Source organism: Bison bison, unplaced genomic scaffold, assembly GCF_000754665.1.
Source record: "Bison bison bison isolate TAMUID 2011002044 unplaced genomic scaffold, Bison_UMD1.0 scf7180017864057, whole genome shotgun sequence".
NCBI lineage: Eukaryota > Metazoa > Chordata > Mammalia > Artiodactyla > Bovidae > Bison > Bison bison.
In genome coordinates, this window is record NW_011494629.1 from 3,249,626 (window position 1) to 3,265,288 (window position 15,663).

Sequence of the window (15,663 nt, forward strand, 5' to 3'; positions counted from 1 at the left end):
TAGGTTGGTCATAACTTTTCTTGAGTAACCCACAAATCCACTGTTTTCATCAATTTGCTTATTCTGGACATTTCATACAGAGAAGGCAATGGCACCCCACTCCAGTACTCTTGCCTGGAAAATCCCATGATTGGAGGAGCCTGGTAGGCTGCGGTCCACGGGGTTGCTAAGAGTCGGACACAACTGAGCGACTTCACTTTCACTTTTCACCTTCATGCATTGGAGAAGGAAATGGCAACCCACTCCAGTGTTCTTGCCTGGAGAATCCCAGGGACAGAGTAGCCTGGTGGGCTGCCGTCTATGGGGCTGCACAGAGTCGGACACGACTGAAGCGACTTAGTAGCAGCAGCAATACTCCATTGTATGAATGGACCACTTTAATTCATCCATACATCAGCTGATGGACATTTGTTTTTACCTTTTGGCTATTATAAATATGCTGCTATAAATACGTGCACACAGTTTTTGTGTGAATATGTATCTTCACTTTTCCTGGGTATACACTTAGGAGTAAAACTGATTGGTTAAGTGGCAATTTTATGTTCAATTATTTGAGGACTGTAGATTGTTTTCCAAAGTGGCTGTGCCATTTTAAATTTTCATCAGCAATATATAGAGATTCTAATTTTTCCACATCATCACCAATACTCACAGTTGTCCATATATTTTACTTCAGCTACTAGAAAACATGAAGTAGTACCTCACTGTGGTTCTGATGTGCATTTTCCTGATGATCAGTGATGTTAAGCATCTTTTCATGTATTTATTGATCATTTGTTATCTTTGGAGAAACATTTATTTAGATCCTCCAGTCATTTTAAAATTGGTCATTATCATTATTATTGACTTGTATGAGTTTATTAACTATTCTAGACACAGGTTCTTAGTCACATATATGATTTGCAAACTTTTTTCCCCACGTGTGGGTGTTGTTTTTTTCCCCCCACTCTTGTGGTATCTTTTGGTACAGAAAAAAAAAAATCTAAATTTTAATGGTACCCAATTCATCTATTTTTCTTCTGTTTCTTATGCTTTCAGGGTCACATCTAAGAAACTGATGCCTACCTAACCCAAGGTCATAATGACTAATTTTTATTCTGAAATGTAATAGTATTAGCTCTGAAACTTAGATCTTTATTCCATTTTCACTAAATTTTTACATGTGACCCAGCTGTCTTAGCACCATTTGTTCAAAGGAGATCAAGATATAAAAAATTTCTATCACTCCAGAAGGTTCTTCCATGCTCCCTTCTAGTTCATACTCCCACTTCATCCAGCATATATTCATTCATTCACTCACTGAACCAAGCAGACATATCCATCCCAGAACTTTGCCACTGGCAATATAACCATCTCCTAAAAATTTCCTTAATAACTGTTAACCTGAGTAAACATTCCAATCCCAAAGAAAGGCAATACCAAAGAACATTCAAACTACTGCACAACTGCACTCATCTCACATGCTAGTAAAGTAATGCTCAAAATTCTCCAAGCCAGGCTGCAACAGTATGCGAATGGTGAACTTCCAGATGTTCAAGCTGGATTTAGAAAAGGCAGAGGAACCAGAGATCAAATTGCCAGCATCTGCTGGATCATTGAAAAAGCAAGAGAGTTCCAGAAAAACATCTACTTTTGCTTGATTGACCATGCCAAAGTCTTTGACTGTGTGGATCACAACAAACTGAAAAATTCTTCAAGAGATGGGAATACCAGACCACTTGACCTGCCTCCTGAGAAATGTGTATGCAGGTCAAGAAGCAACAGTTAGAACTGGACATGGAACAACAGACTGGTTCCAAATTGGGAAAGGAGTACGTCAAGGCTGTATATTGTCACTGTGCTTATTTAACTTCTGTGCAGAGTACATCACGAGAAATGCCAGGCTGGATGAAGCACAAGCTAGAATCAAGATTGCCGGAAGAAATATCAATAACCTCAGATACGCCACCCTTATGGCAGAAGCGAAGAAGAACTAAAGAGCCCCTTGATGAAAGTGAAAGAGAAAAGTGAAAAAGTTGGCTTAAAACTTAACATTCAGAAAACTAAGATCATGGAATCCAGTCCCATCACTTCATGGTAAAAGATGGGGAAACAATGGAAACAGTGACACTTTATTTTTGGAGTTTCAAAATCACTGCAAATGATGACTGCAGCCATGAAATTAAAAGACACTTGCTCCTTGGAAGAAAAGCTATGACCAACCTACATAGCATATTAAAAAACTGAGACATTACTTTGCCAACAAAGGTCCGTCTAGTCAAGGCTATGGTTTTTTCTGTGGTCATGTATGGATGTGAGAGTTGGACTATAAGGAAAGCTGAGTGCTGAAGAACTGATGCTTTTGAACTGTGGTGTTGGAGAAGACTCTTAAGAGTCCCTTGGCGGATTCATTTTGATTTTTGGCAAAACTAATACAATTATGTAAAGATTAAAAATAAAATAAAATTAGAAAAAAAAAAAAAAAAGAGTCCCTTGGACTGCAAGGAGATCAAACTAGTCAATCCTAAAGAAAATCAGTCCTGAATATTTATTGGAAAGACTGATGATGAAGCTGAAACTCCAATACTTTGGCCACCTGATGTGAAGAACCGACTCATCAGAAAAGACCTGATGCTGGGAAAGATTGGAGGTGGGAGGAGAAGGAGAAGATTGGAGGTGGGAGGAGAAGATTGGAGGCGGGAGGAGAAGGGGACAACAAAGGATGAGATGGCTGGATGGCATCACCAACTCGATGGACATGAGTTTGAGTAGGCTCCAAGAACTGGTGATGGACAGGGAAGCCTGGAGTTTTGCAGTCCATAGGGTGGCAAAGAATCAGACATGACTGAGTGACTGAACTGAACTCAGTAAACATAAGTGATAGTAATTCTGCTCCCTGGATCCACATATCCCATCCTCTTTAACAAACAAAACAAAACAAAACAAAACATTCTCATTAATTTGGCAAAGGGAAACACATCTTATCACTTTTTCCTGAATCTGAAAATGCTATTGCTTTGTACTTTATTCCCAGTCAGTGAAAATAAAGACAAAACAAAACATTGAATGGATTATATAAACAACAACTTTATTTTTCTGCTTCTCCTGAATTGGCAAGCTGACTTTTTAAAAATTTATTTTTAATTGAAGGATAATGGCTTTACAACATGACTTTTGTTTCTGCTATACATCAATATGAATTAGCCATAGGTATACACATGTCTCCTCCCTCTTGAACCTCCCTCCCTCCTCCTACCCCTCTAGGTTGTTACAGGAGGCCCAGTTTGAGCTCCCTAAGTCATACAGCAAATGTCCATTGGCTATCTATCTGTTTGGTATCGCATATGCTTTCATGTCCCTATCTCTATTCGTCGTACCCTCTCCTTCCTCCCCATCCCCAACCCCACGCCCATAAGTCTGTTCTCTATGTCTGCGTCTCTGCTCCTGACCTGCAAATAGGTTCATCAGTACCATCACAACTACTTTTTAATTGTATATACTATTTTGGAAATTTGTGTGAGGGTGGAGAGTACTGGATGCCTCTGAGTGCTCCTTTGCACTCTCTGCCATTTGTGGCTAATAGTATACTGGCCTTTAAAAGTCTCTTTTTTTGGTAAGAATTTGGTTTATTTTAACCCCCAATTTCTAGTTAAACAGTTTAGGCTCTGGATTTCTCATGCTTTGTGGAAATACATATTTTACATTCCCTGGACTGGGGGGAGGGGGGGAAGTTCAGGATGGGGGGACACATGAACACCCATGGCTGATTCATGTCAATGTATGGCAAAACCCACCACAATACTGTAAAGTAATTAGCCTCCAATTAAAATAAAGAAATTAATTTAAAAGAAAAATAAAATTCTTCTCTTTACTTCCTTATATGATGAGGTTTCTATGGTATCTCCCAGTTTTGTTATTGTATGGTTTATTGATTTGAATTGTATTTTTTATCTCACATGGTTTAGTTAGGTGTTAACTGAGAGAAATACAAACCAACAGTCTAGTTGTCTGAATAGTAAAGATTTACAAAATGTCTTCTTGAAATACAAGCTATCCCTTCAAAAATATTAAGAAAAAAGTTACAACATCATTTGCATATGATTCATATGTACCTGAAAAACCCAGGACAATCAACTGAAAAATGACACAGTCGTGCATATAGGTAGCCATAATATATAAAAAAAGAAACCCTAAAAATCAATCAGAAAGACAAATAACATAATAGAAAAATGAGCAAAAAAAAAAAAAAAATTAACAGGCATATCTCAGAAGAGAAAATCCAAATGGCTGAAAAACATTTGAAAAAATGTTCAACCTGTTTAGTAATAAGGGAAATGGAAATTAAAATCAAAAGTAATACCTTCATATACCAAATAAATTGGGGAAACAGTCAGATAATGTCAAGTGTTAGTGAGATCTAAAACAACTGTTGCCTTTCATTCCCACCACCTCAACTTGCCTATCTGTAAGCTCCCTCCAGCAGTTCTGCCAGTTACACCACCATTCCTTACCAGCATACATCACAGTAGTGTCAGAACTATTGACTTATACCTCTGTGCTCATTCATTTTTCCATTGCACTCCACACCACTTGATATATGTTTATTTTCTATCTTCCTCTTCCATGATAAAAAGAGACTATTTTAGCTGCTAGCTCCTCAGCAACTAAAACTGCCTTGAATAAAGTAGGTGTTCAACAAGTATTAGCTGGATGAATAAATGAATTAAAAATGTTTATTATGGTTTATTACCATAATTACTAGGTCTCAGTCAGACCTTTCCTAGCCAGCACTAATTATTTGGCTCTGACATTTTGAATCTACTTCAATCAAATTATAATCGTAGAATGTAATTTAGATTTTCACCAATTCAACTGACTTTTCTCCCTAACTGCTACAATTATAACCATCAACTGAGGGAATTCCCTGGCAGTCCAGTGGTTAGGACTCTGTGCTTTCAGTGCTGAGGGTAAGGGTTCAATCCTTGGTAGAGGAACTAGGATCCTGCAAGCTCCACAGCATGGCCAAAATAAATTAACTAATTAAAAAATAAAATAAACTCCAACTGAAACAGTGAACTATCACAATTACTTGCAGCTTCTATTTTCCCTCTAAGGTCTGACTCAAACCAACTCTCCCATCCCCTACCAAACTAAAACTCGATGACATCATCAACCTTTATTTAAATTTCCTAGATACTACTTTTAATTCTGAGTGTTCTAGCTATTTATTGATAAATATTTTCACATTTGTTAAGAACATGAAAATATAATCACTATCACAAGTTCAAATCTCAGAGTTAAATGAAGAATTAAAGAAAAATTAAGCTGCTAATTTTAAATTAATCTTCCAAAAGAACCATCAGGGCATATAGAATAATTTTTGGATAAAGTACATCCTTAGTGTGAAAGCCTGAGGTTTAAGAACAAACACTAATAGGAAACATATGGAAAAGATCAGTAACGGGATGAAATCTTGGCCCAAATATGATTTGCCACGTTTTACAGACCAGTGTCTCAAATAACAGATAAGATTTTTATAATACTGCCAAAACATCTCCTGAAACACCATACACTTTTTAAAAGTCTGAAGTATAACCAAATAAATCTTGCGAGTTATTTGTAAAAACTTAATGGAAAATACTATTTTGAGGAAACAAAAACAAATTTCAATAATTACTTTATCTTATTAGTTTGTACAAGCTTAAAAGAATCTCCCAAAAGAATGAACTCAAAATTCACTGCCAAGAGATACAAGTTAACTCTCTGTTTAAAATATGAAAACATTAGTATAAAAATATAGCATTTAAGTAGTTAATTGTTACTCTTCAGGAGAGACTATTCAGTGAAATTTGTAAATTTCCTAACATCTGCAAAATAAAGGCAAAAATGGTTGGTCAACAGAAGTTCCTAACTCCATCTTATTTAATATTATAAAATTAATTTTTGTACTAGTAAAAATAGACAAATTAGAGATATACCTTCTGAGTAAATTCCATAACAAAGAGAATAATTCTATTTCAAATATTTTATTAGAAGGTATGCTAGTGGATCTATTTGGGAGGAAAGTGAGAAAGCTGATAGAAAAGGTATAATTCTTTTTATGGAAAAGCAATATATCTAATCTGTGTCACAAATGACAATCTATTTCATTTTTAAAATAAACTAGAAGTGAAATGCTGTATATTTCTAATCCTGATTCCCTGTCTTAATAACGGAAAGCACTGGTGAGAACACAAGGTATCAGATAACCGAAGTCTCAAGACGACTCTGAGTTCCACCTTAAAATGCCAAGACACTGAACTCCATGTTACTGTGAACCTTAATTTGAAGAATTCTTTGGCATGAAAATGAAAATAAAAACAGTAATCAGTACATGCTGTTTCATTTAGTTCTGTTTGCCTTTCATATTAGAGGAAATTCTTGCCATTCCTCAAACCAAAATTAAGGGGGAAAGAAAGAAGTAAGCCACATAAATCTGACCAAGAACACAAGCATTTAAATTAAGAGTCCACAAGTTTCAGATAATGAAAAGAAATACATAATTTTAATTCAACCCAAGTATTTTCCAAGCAGATTATATTTGCTTAAATTGCTATAGCAATTCAAGGGACAGCCCTGCCTGAACACAACAGTTACTGTGGATTTTTAAGAGACTCAGTTTAAGAATTCAGGAATTTCTGATTCATTCACAGGATTTGCAAATTCATCAGCCCCTGAAAACTAAAGCAAATTCAACAGGTATGATGATAAAATAATTTTCAATTTTTAAAAAAATATTCCTGCTGTTAAAAATAAAGTATATTTGATTTAACATTAAAATAGATTGTAGCCACCATAAATGCATAATTTTGGTAAGCAATATCTGGTAAAAGTTACATTAAATTTGGATTAGCCAAAATATTCAGGGAAAGAAGTAATGCAGGAAATTTAATTTTCTAACTTAAGGTTTACCCAATAAATAATCTTTGTTTAGAGTTTTATTTTTTACTTTGAATGAAAGATTTTCAGGTTAATACAGTAATTTCTGTTTCTCTTTCTTTTTCTTTCTCAACTTTGACCAAAAAAGTTGCTGACAAAAAATCAGCAAACACCTTTGAGTCATACATCTGAGCAATGCTAGAGATTCTGGTTGTAAAGAAATGGGTATTTGTATAAATTTCACTGGACATTTTCTCAAAATTTCTCTATTAACCAAATATTACAATGTGTTTGCCTCTTCCTCAAAGAGAAAATGTAAGTACTGTAGCTCTAAAGGATCTAGTTTCTTGGGTTTCAGTTAACTAAGATTCAAATGTATTATGGCTAAAAATAATCTTGAGACTTTCATATTTTTAATAGCAAAAGAGTCTTACTTCTTTAGGCCTTGGGTGTGATACTGATGTATACAACTTTAATTTTACAGACTTAAATTTAAAACTGGTTTGGAAAAAATTCTGAATTATATACTAATAGTTGGGTCTCTTATTACACTTTAGCTTCTATGGCATACCAATGAGACAAATATTTAAAATAATTAAATGCTATGAAGCTTTCAAATTACTTTAAACTTTTCAGAACAAAATTCCATGTCAATTTGATTAGTAATTTAAATTAAAACTTTCTTGATGAAAGTAAGAGTGCTTTTTTCCAGGTAGGAGAAATGTTATGATACAGAAACTTTTTTAGCTATAATATGAAAAATACACATTAACAAATAATTTTAAAAGCCTGGTAACATGTTTCACTTTGCTTTAAACTTTCTGTTTCACATTTGTTATTTTTCTACTAAACAAGGTAATAGAGAAGTGAATATAGTATATTGTGACAGAAATATTTTCTTTTCTATTAGAAAAGAAAACAGCCATGCTCTCTGTGACTATGTTCTTTTAGAGAAATCACTGTGGTGAAATAAATTCCTAGAAACAATCAACATTAGTAGTAATAAACATCACCAATGAGATGTAATCTATAATTAATCATTCATCCAGCAAATTTCTGAGCACTTCCACAATGTTCATTGTACTACAGCCTATCAAAAATTAGAAGTTGGGATATGAGATGATTGACAGTGAGTTATAATGTTTCACTATGACTTATCCTATAGGAAACATGACATAAATTGCTGAACATCAAAGGTAGAAGTAATAACAATATGCTTAACAAATGACTGGTAAACAATTAGCTGAATGAAAAATTTGGATGAAAAGAAACAAGAGCACTGTAACAAGTAAAATGATCAGGGGTGAAGTTGAGGAGTAAGAGGAATAGAAAATAATGGCTATATCCATGAAGACGGAGTGGATTTCTGAACAGAAAACTGCAGTAAGTCAAAAGGGAGTGGGACAAAGTTGAGCTATAGAGCCAAGGTCTTCCATGAATGAGGGCTCAATGGATGAGCTCAGATTCAGAAGACAAACTATCTTCAGGGAAAGACCTTTCTTCTTAGTTGGCCAAAAAGATCAAAAGCAGATAATACTAAGAATCTCATTTTCAGAAAGGCTCCTATCTTCAGGTCTGGATTCCAAGTCAAAGGTAAAGGCTGAACTAAAAAGTATTATCCAGGTCTCTTTTTACCCCCAAATTTCTCGTAACTATTGAATAGTCACAACTTTAATTCTCAAATATAAGGTTACTAATTGATAATTACTGATATTCTTAACACAAGGGTAAAATTCAGAGCTCTGATGAGTACTGCTGTTTTTGAAGTTTGACTGTATAACAGTCAACCTCTGAGACCCTATACACGGCCTGATCCTGGATAGTTGTTATGTTTCTGCCTCTTTGCTTCTACTTTCATCTCAACTTCATGGAGCAGTACTTTATGTTCTATTATCCATTCCTGCTAATCTCCCTAAATCTTGGCCAAATGATGTCTACAAAGATTTCCCTGTCTCATTCTTGCAGGGTTAAGCCACTGGCTCCCACAGCACTGATATCTCTGCTGCAAGCCATATTTCCCTTTGTCTGAGAATCGGTTCACTGTGTTGTGACTCTCTTGTCCACTAAATTGAATGCTCTTTATAGAAGGAGCCATGTCTTCATGGTTTTTTCAGTCTGTGTTCCCCACCGATCACAGTGCCTCACCCCTAAAATTCAAGACAATCACTGAATAACCAAATCAAACTAAATAAATCACCAGTAATATTTGTAAGCTGCTTTGTTAATAATGTCAACACAATTACCTAGTACATGGTCACTAATTCTAGCAGGTGAAAAAGCACTCTTAATCATACCCACTGGGAGCTCCCCAGTGTGGATCAGCCAGCACTGAACACTGTCCTTTGGGATGAGACCATACTCTTTCACTTCCCCTCCCAGGACTCTTACTTGATGCATGAACACTGCAGTGTGAAGATCATGGCTCAACTATATTAATGAACTAGGTGTTCATTCCCAATGTGCAAATTCCTGAGATCACAATTTAGGCCTCAAGGTTTTGGGCCAGATTAGCTGTACAATCTTATTTTGCTATTTCAACAGTTAACCGCAACTTCTCAAACATCTCATACATGTTTTTTGCTCATTTCTTTTATCTGCAAATTTTCTTCTCTACTTCCCTCTGGAGGAACCCTCATATTCCTTCAAAGTCTAATTTAAATGCCATGTCCTACATGGCAGGAATCTAACTGATTATCAAAAGGAAACTACAAATTTCAAAGACAAAATTGTTTAAAAAGATCAAATCATTACTGTTTTGGCATTTTCTGTAGGAAGGGACAGGATTAAATACAAGACAATATATTAGAGTAAATGATTATCTATTATAGTTTCTGAGTGAAACAGGAAGCAGGGTCATCATCCAAAACCAATGGTGAGGTTTTAGAGGCTTGTGTAGGAGTAAGGGAAAAGGAATGCACTAATGAGAGGTCACACAGGCAGCACTTGAATGGTCATGACTTTAAAGTGAGCCAGTTGGCACTGTCCTATTTTCTCTCATGCTGTCAGCTGCATGAGTCAGGCTATGGGAGGATGGAGAACTGGGGTAACCAGGATTGGACTATGAAGAGTCAAGGGGCCAGCAAATTGAGGGCATGTGCAGTGATGGTCATGATGCACTATGGGATCTAGGTTGGTAGGACCTGAGTATACTGAGAGGTATGAATGAGGAGCAGTGAAAAACAGTTGGATCAAATAATTTTTAGGTCCCACTGAAAGTGAAAATTGTTGCAGTTGGAGTTACTACATGAAGTAAGTTATAAAGACAGGAGATAGCAGTCAGTATGCAAAAGACTTGCAGTACCCTTGACAAGGCCCTTCATGTGGCTGCATAAGGGCATGCTCAGTCACTTCAATTGTGTCTGACTCTTTGTGACTATGGACTGTAGCCCGCCAGGCTCCTCTGTCCACAAGATTCTCCACGCAAGAATACTGGAGTGGGTTGGTATGCCCTTCTTCAGTGGATCTCCCCAGCCCAGGGATCAAGCCTGCATGTCTTACATCTCCTGCATTGGCAGGCGGGTTCTTCATTACTAGCAGCACCTGGAAGACTAGAGGAATATTTACATTCTGTACTATTCAGATTCTGACAAGAAAAGAAAACAGACTAAGAAACTAAGTTGTTAGGATCTAGGGCAGCCTTTCTCAAGGAGGGTTCTGTCAGAGAAAATGATTTAAGTAACTATTTTTTCATTTATCCAATGATGAAAAATAATACCATTCTAGATAAACAGGAGATAAGCTGTTTCATTACATACAATGATGTAGGATATTAATTCTCTCTATTAGAATATTAATCTTCTCATGAAATCCTGGATGAGAAGGGTAGAGAAAAATGGCCTTAGAATAAAAGGTATGATTTTTTTAAACTTTTCCTAAATAACATACTTATTCCATCTGGTTCACTTTCTAATTTGCAAAGTACTTTAACATGCATACCTCATATGCATTTATGACGATAACAACTACCAAGTGAGATAAGCAGGCAAGTGATTATAGTTCTTATTTTACTGATGAGGCAAGAGGCAGATGTAAGTGACTCGACTGTCATAAGTGATGGGACTGAAATGAAGGTTTTCAGACTCCTCATCCAGTTCACATTCCCCATCATTCACTACAACTTCAAGTTTCAGCACGGCTGTTGTCATTTGTCTCTCTTTCGCAAGCTGAGCACTCCCTCCTTTACAATCCTACCCCACACATACCCTTCTATTCACTGTATTGCACGTCCGATTCTCCACTAGACCTAAACTCCTAGGAACTAAGGAGAGTGTGTTTTTAATACCTGTGTATCTAGAAATTAACTAAAAAAAAAAAAAATTAGTGGAAAGAAAAAAGCTAGGAGGGTAATTAGGAAAAATGTATAGAAAAAACAATTAGAAACTAAAACTTTATAGAATGTAAATATTGTGTATATCTAGGATTTGATGCAGTTATTCAAGTAGAGTCAGAGACAAAATAATTGGATTCTGGAAACTATTTCACAGGGAAAATTTGAAGTGACAGTCAGACTTGGACAGAAAACACTAAGAGGAAACATGATACTTATTTTTAATATCTCAAGCTTTCACATAAAATGGAGTGTTCTATGTTTTTCCAAAGAACCGAAAAGAACATCAGCAAACAGGAGTTACAGTGGGCAAATTTTGGTCAGTATTAATAATCTCCTAAGTAACTAAAACATAGGGTCTCTCTTCTCACAGGTAGTGAACATCACTGAAGGGGCCAAATAGTGAGAACATCTAATATCCATATGGAAAAAGCACTCAGCTTTGGGGTAGAAAGATGTCATGCTATCATTGTGAATTCACAGTCTAGTAAGCCAGACAAATCGAGATTCTCTAAAAAGATGATTACTTAGTCTGGTTTAATGCAGCATGAGGCTTTTTAAAAAATATTACCTTAAACATTAATTTTGTTCTGAGCAGCAGCCATTAATTCTGGACATTCTTTTACATATTTCAAATCAGACCTAAATACTGTGCATTTTAGATAATTGTCAATTTATATAAGAGTTATTACATGTTTCACTCACTTTTTCCACTATATATTCTTTTTGCCTTGTAATAGGACAAAAAAGAAACATGGGCTTTTCAAGTTTAGTATGTGTCCTTTTCTTCTTTCTTGGAGTCAAAGTATATTGTCAATATGAAAGTTATCAATGGGATGAAGATTATGACCAAGAACCAGATGATGTCTACCAAACAGAATTCCAATTTCAACAAAATATAAACTATGAAGCTCCGTTTCATCAGCATACTTTAGGTTGTGCCAGTGAATGCTTCTGTCCACCTAACTTTCCATCATCAATGTACTGTGATAATCGCAAATTGAAGACTATTCCAAATATTCCAGCACACATTCAGCAAGTCTATCTTCAGTTCAATGAAATTGAGGCTGTGACTGCAGATTCATTTATCAATGCCACTCATCTTAAAGAAATCAACCTCAGCCACAACAAAATTAAATCTCAAAAGATTGATCATGGTGTGTTTGCTAAATTGCCAAATCTACTACAGCTTCACCTACAGCATAACAATTTAGAAGACTTTCCGCTTCCTCTTCCTAAGTCTTTGGAAAGGATTTTTCTAGGTTACAATGAAATCTCCAGACTGCAGACAAATGCTGTGAATGGGCTTGTAAACTTGACCATGCTTGATCTCTGTTTTAATAAAATTGATGATTCTGTGTTACAAGAAAAGGTACTTGCCAAAATGGAAAAATTAATGCAGCTCAACCTATGTAATAATAGATTAGAATCAATGCCTCCTGGTTTGCCTTCTTCACTTATGTATCTGTCTTTAGAAAATAATTCAATATCTTCTATACCAGAAAATTACTTCAACAAACTTCCGAAACTTCACGCTCTAAGAATATCACACAACAAACTACAAGACATCCCATATAATATTTTTAATCTTTCCAACCTTATAGAGCTCAATGTTGGACACAACAAACTGAAGCAAGCATTCTATATTCCAAGGAATTTAGAACACCTATACCTAGAAAATAATGAAATTGAAAGTATGTAAAATTTCATTTTGTGTATGTCTGTGTTTTACTATTTATTTATAATTTTTATTTATATTGGAGCATAGTTGAATAACAATGTTGTGTTAGGGTCAGGTGTATAGCAAAGGAATTCAGTTATACATATACAAATATCTATTTTTTTCAATTCTTTTCTCATTTAGGTTACTACCAAATATTGAGCAATGTTCCCTGTTCTAGACAGTAGGTCCTTGTTGGTTACCTATTTTATTTATCTATTTATTTATGGCTGTACTGGGTCTTTGCTGCTGCAAATGGGAGCTACTCTAGAGTTGCAGCACACAGGCTTTAGAGTGTGGGTTCAGTAGTTGTGGTGCAGGGGCGTAGTTGACCCATTACACGTGGAATCTTCCCAGACCAGGGATCGAACCTGTGTTCCCAGCACTGGCAGGCAGATTCTTAACCACTGGACCACCAGGGAAGTCCATTATTGTCTTTTAAAGATAGAAAAAATCTTATTTTGTTCTTTTAAAGAACAGATCTTTAAAAACCCATGGTGCTACAAATTACAAATGGTTACTTTGAAGCTGGCTAGGGAAATGGCAGAAAATGGGCCCCAGAGAAATTTGTACTTCAAGGTTTATAGTCTTTTCTATTAAATGTTATCACTTTGAACTCTGAGAATATGTACTACAAAGTATATGAAAAAAATATGAAATACTATAGAGTACACAAAGAAATATGAGATCTTGAATAGTAGAACTATATGTGATTTTCACTTTTTTTCTCTTGAGATTGTTTCTGCTAAGAATTTATTACTTAAATAATTTATTTAATAATTAAATAGTTACTTAATAGCCAATGAAGCCATCATTTATTTTGATAATATAAAATTCATTTATAGTTTCATTTTATTCATTTTATTATTTGAGTACTATAAAATAATTAAACGTAATAAATATTTTAATAAAATCCATTATAATATTATGGATATAATACAGAAGGATTAATTTTTAATTTGTATTTTTCAGATGTCAATGTCACAGTGATGTGTCCATCAGTTGATCCACTACATTACCACCATTTAACACACATTCGCATAGATCAAAATAAGCTGAAAGCGCCAATAAGCTCATACATTTTCCTCTGCTTCCCTCATATACACACTATTTATTATGGTGAACAACAAAGCACTAATGGTCAAACGATACAACTGAAGACCCAAGTTTTCAGGAGATTTCAAGATGATGGTGATAGTGAAGATCATGATGATCATCATGAAGGCCCAGAAGAAGAAGGAACAGAAGAAAACATTGATGCTCACTATTATGGAAGTCAAGAATGGCAAGAAACTATATAGGTATATATTTATAACTTCATAAGATCTTATTATTCAATATAAATTTAGCTAAATATGCATAGTTCATAGTAATATAGATAGAATTGAGTACTTAGTATACTAAGATCAGATTGAATTTAGGTTGTTGATAACATCTTCATCATTATATAGGATTATAATTTACTCAAAATGATACAAATCTTGTAGAAATATAAATTAGAATGACAAGTAGGATCAAAAAACTACACTTTGAACATAAAATTATCATGTTGAGAAAAAAAACAAGTATGCTTATCTGTATTAACAGTAATTTTTCTAAAAATGATGAAAGAAGTAGCATTAGAAGCTAACAATTGTAAACCACGCACTTGAAATCACTATGAGTATACTGTTTAAATGCCAAGAGGTCATATTAATGTAACAGGCAGCAACTCATTTAAGGAATAGACTATTTTCTTTGGTCTAATCTCCAGAAAAGCTTTCATACTTTTATTTGGCTATCATCACCATGACAGCCACCCACCCTGGTCCTACCACTTAGAGCACAGAATGAGTTTTGATTTTCAAAAGAGGTTATCCTAACTAAGGATCCAAGGCACAAATTTATGAAATCAACTAGTCTTACTTTTTTGTTGTTTTGTTTTAAATTTTTTTTTTTTTTTAACTGAAGGATAATTGCTTTACAGAATTTTGCAGTTTTCTGTCAAACCTCAACATGAATCAGCCATAGGTATACATATATCCTCTCTCTCCTGAACCCCCTTCCCATCTCCCCCCCAACCCTACCCCTCCAGGCTGACACAGAGCCCCTGTTTGAGTTTCCTGAATCACAGAGCAAATTCCCGTCGGCCATCTATTTTACACATGGTAGTGTAAGTTTCCATGTTACTCTTTCCATACATCTCACTCTCTCCTCCCCTCTCCCCATGTCCATAAATCTATTCTCTATGTCTGTTTCTCCATTGCTGACCTGTGAATAAATTCTTCAGTACCATTTTTCTAGATTCCATATATATGCATTAGAATACAATATTTATCTTTCTCTTTCTGACTTACTTCACTCTGTATAATAGATTCTAGTTTCATTTGCCTGATTAGAACTGACTCAAAGGTGTTCCTTTTTATGGCTGAGTAACATTCCATTGTGTATATGTACCATAACCTCTTTATCCATTCATCTGTCAATGGATATCTAGATTGCTTCTATGTTCTAGCTATTGTAAACAGTGCTGCAGTGAAAAATGGGATACATGTGCCTTTGAAATCAACTCGTCTTACTTTTCTCTCAGAGCACCAAAGCAACAAAAACTTAAACCTTGTATTTGGATGACTGCATGTGTGCATGCTAAGATGCTTCAGCCATGACTGATTCTTTGCAACCTTATGGATTGTAGCCGGCCAGGCTCCTCTGTCCACGGAGATTCTCCAGGCGAGAATAC

General features: G+C 35.2%; 2 protein-coding genes across 2 annotated transcripts in view; one reads left to right on the forward strand and one right to left on the reverse strand.

Annotated features, from left to right (window-relative positions):
• Positions 1–15,663, reverse strand: part of CENPP (centromere protein P) — a 233,056-nt gene that overhangs the window by 128,824 nt on the left and 88,569 nt on the right. The window lies entirely within an intron of this gene.
• Positions 6,379–14,909, forward strand: OMD (osteomodulin). Its single transcript, XM_010835984.1, has 3 exons — positions 6,379–6,717; positions 11,965–12,918; positions 13,917–14,909. Exons 2-3 carry the CDS (start codon positions 11,979–11,981, stop codon positions 14,243–14,245), a joined length of 1,269 nt encoding a protein of 422 aa, XP_010834286.1. The 5' UTR covers positions 6,379–6,717; positions 11,965–11,978; the 3' UTR covers positions 14,246–14,909.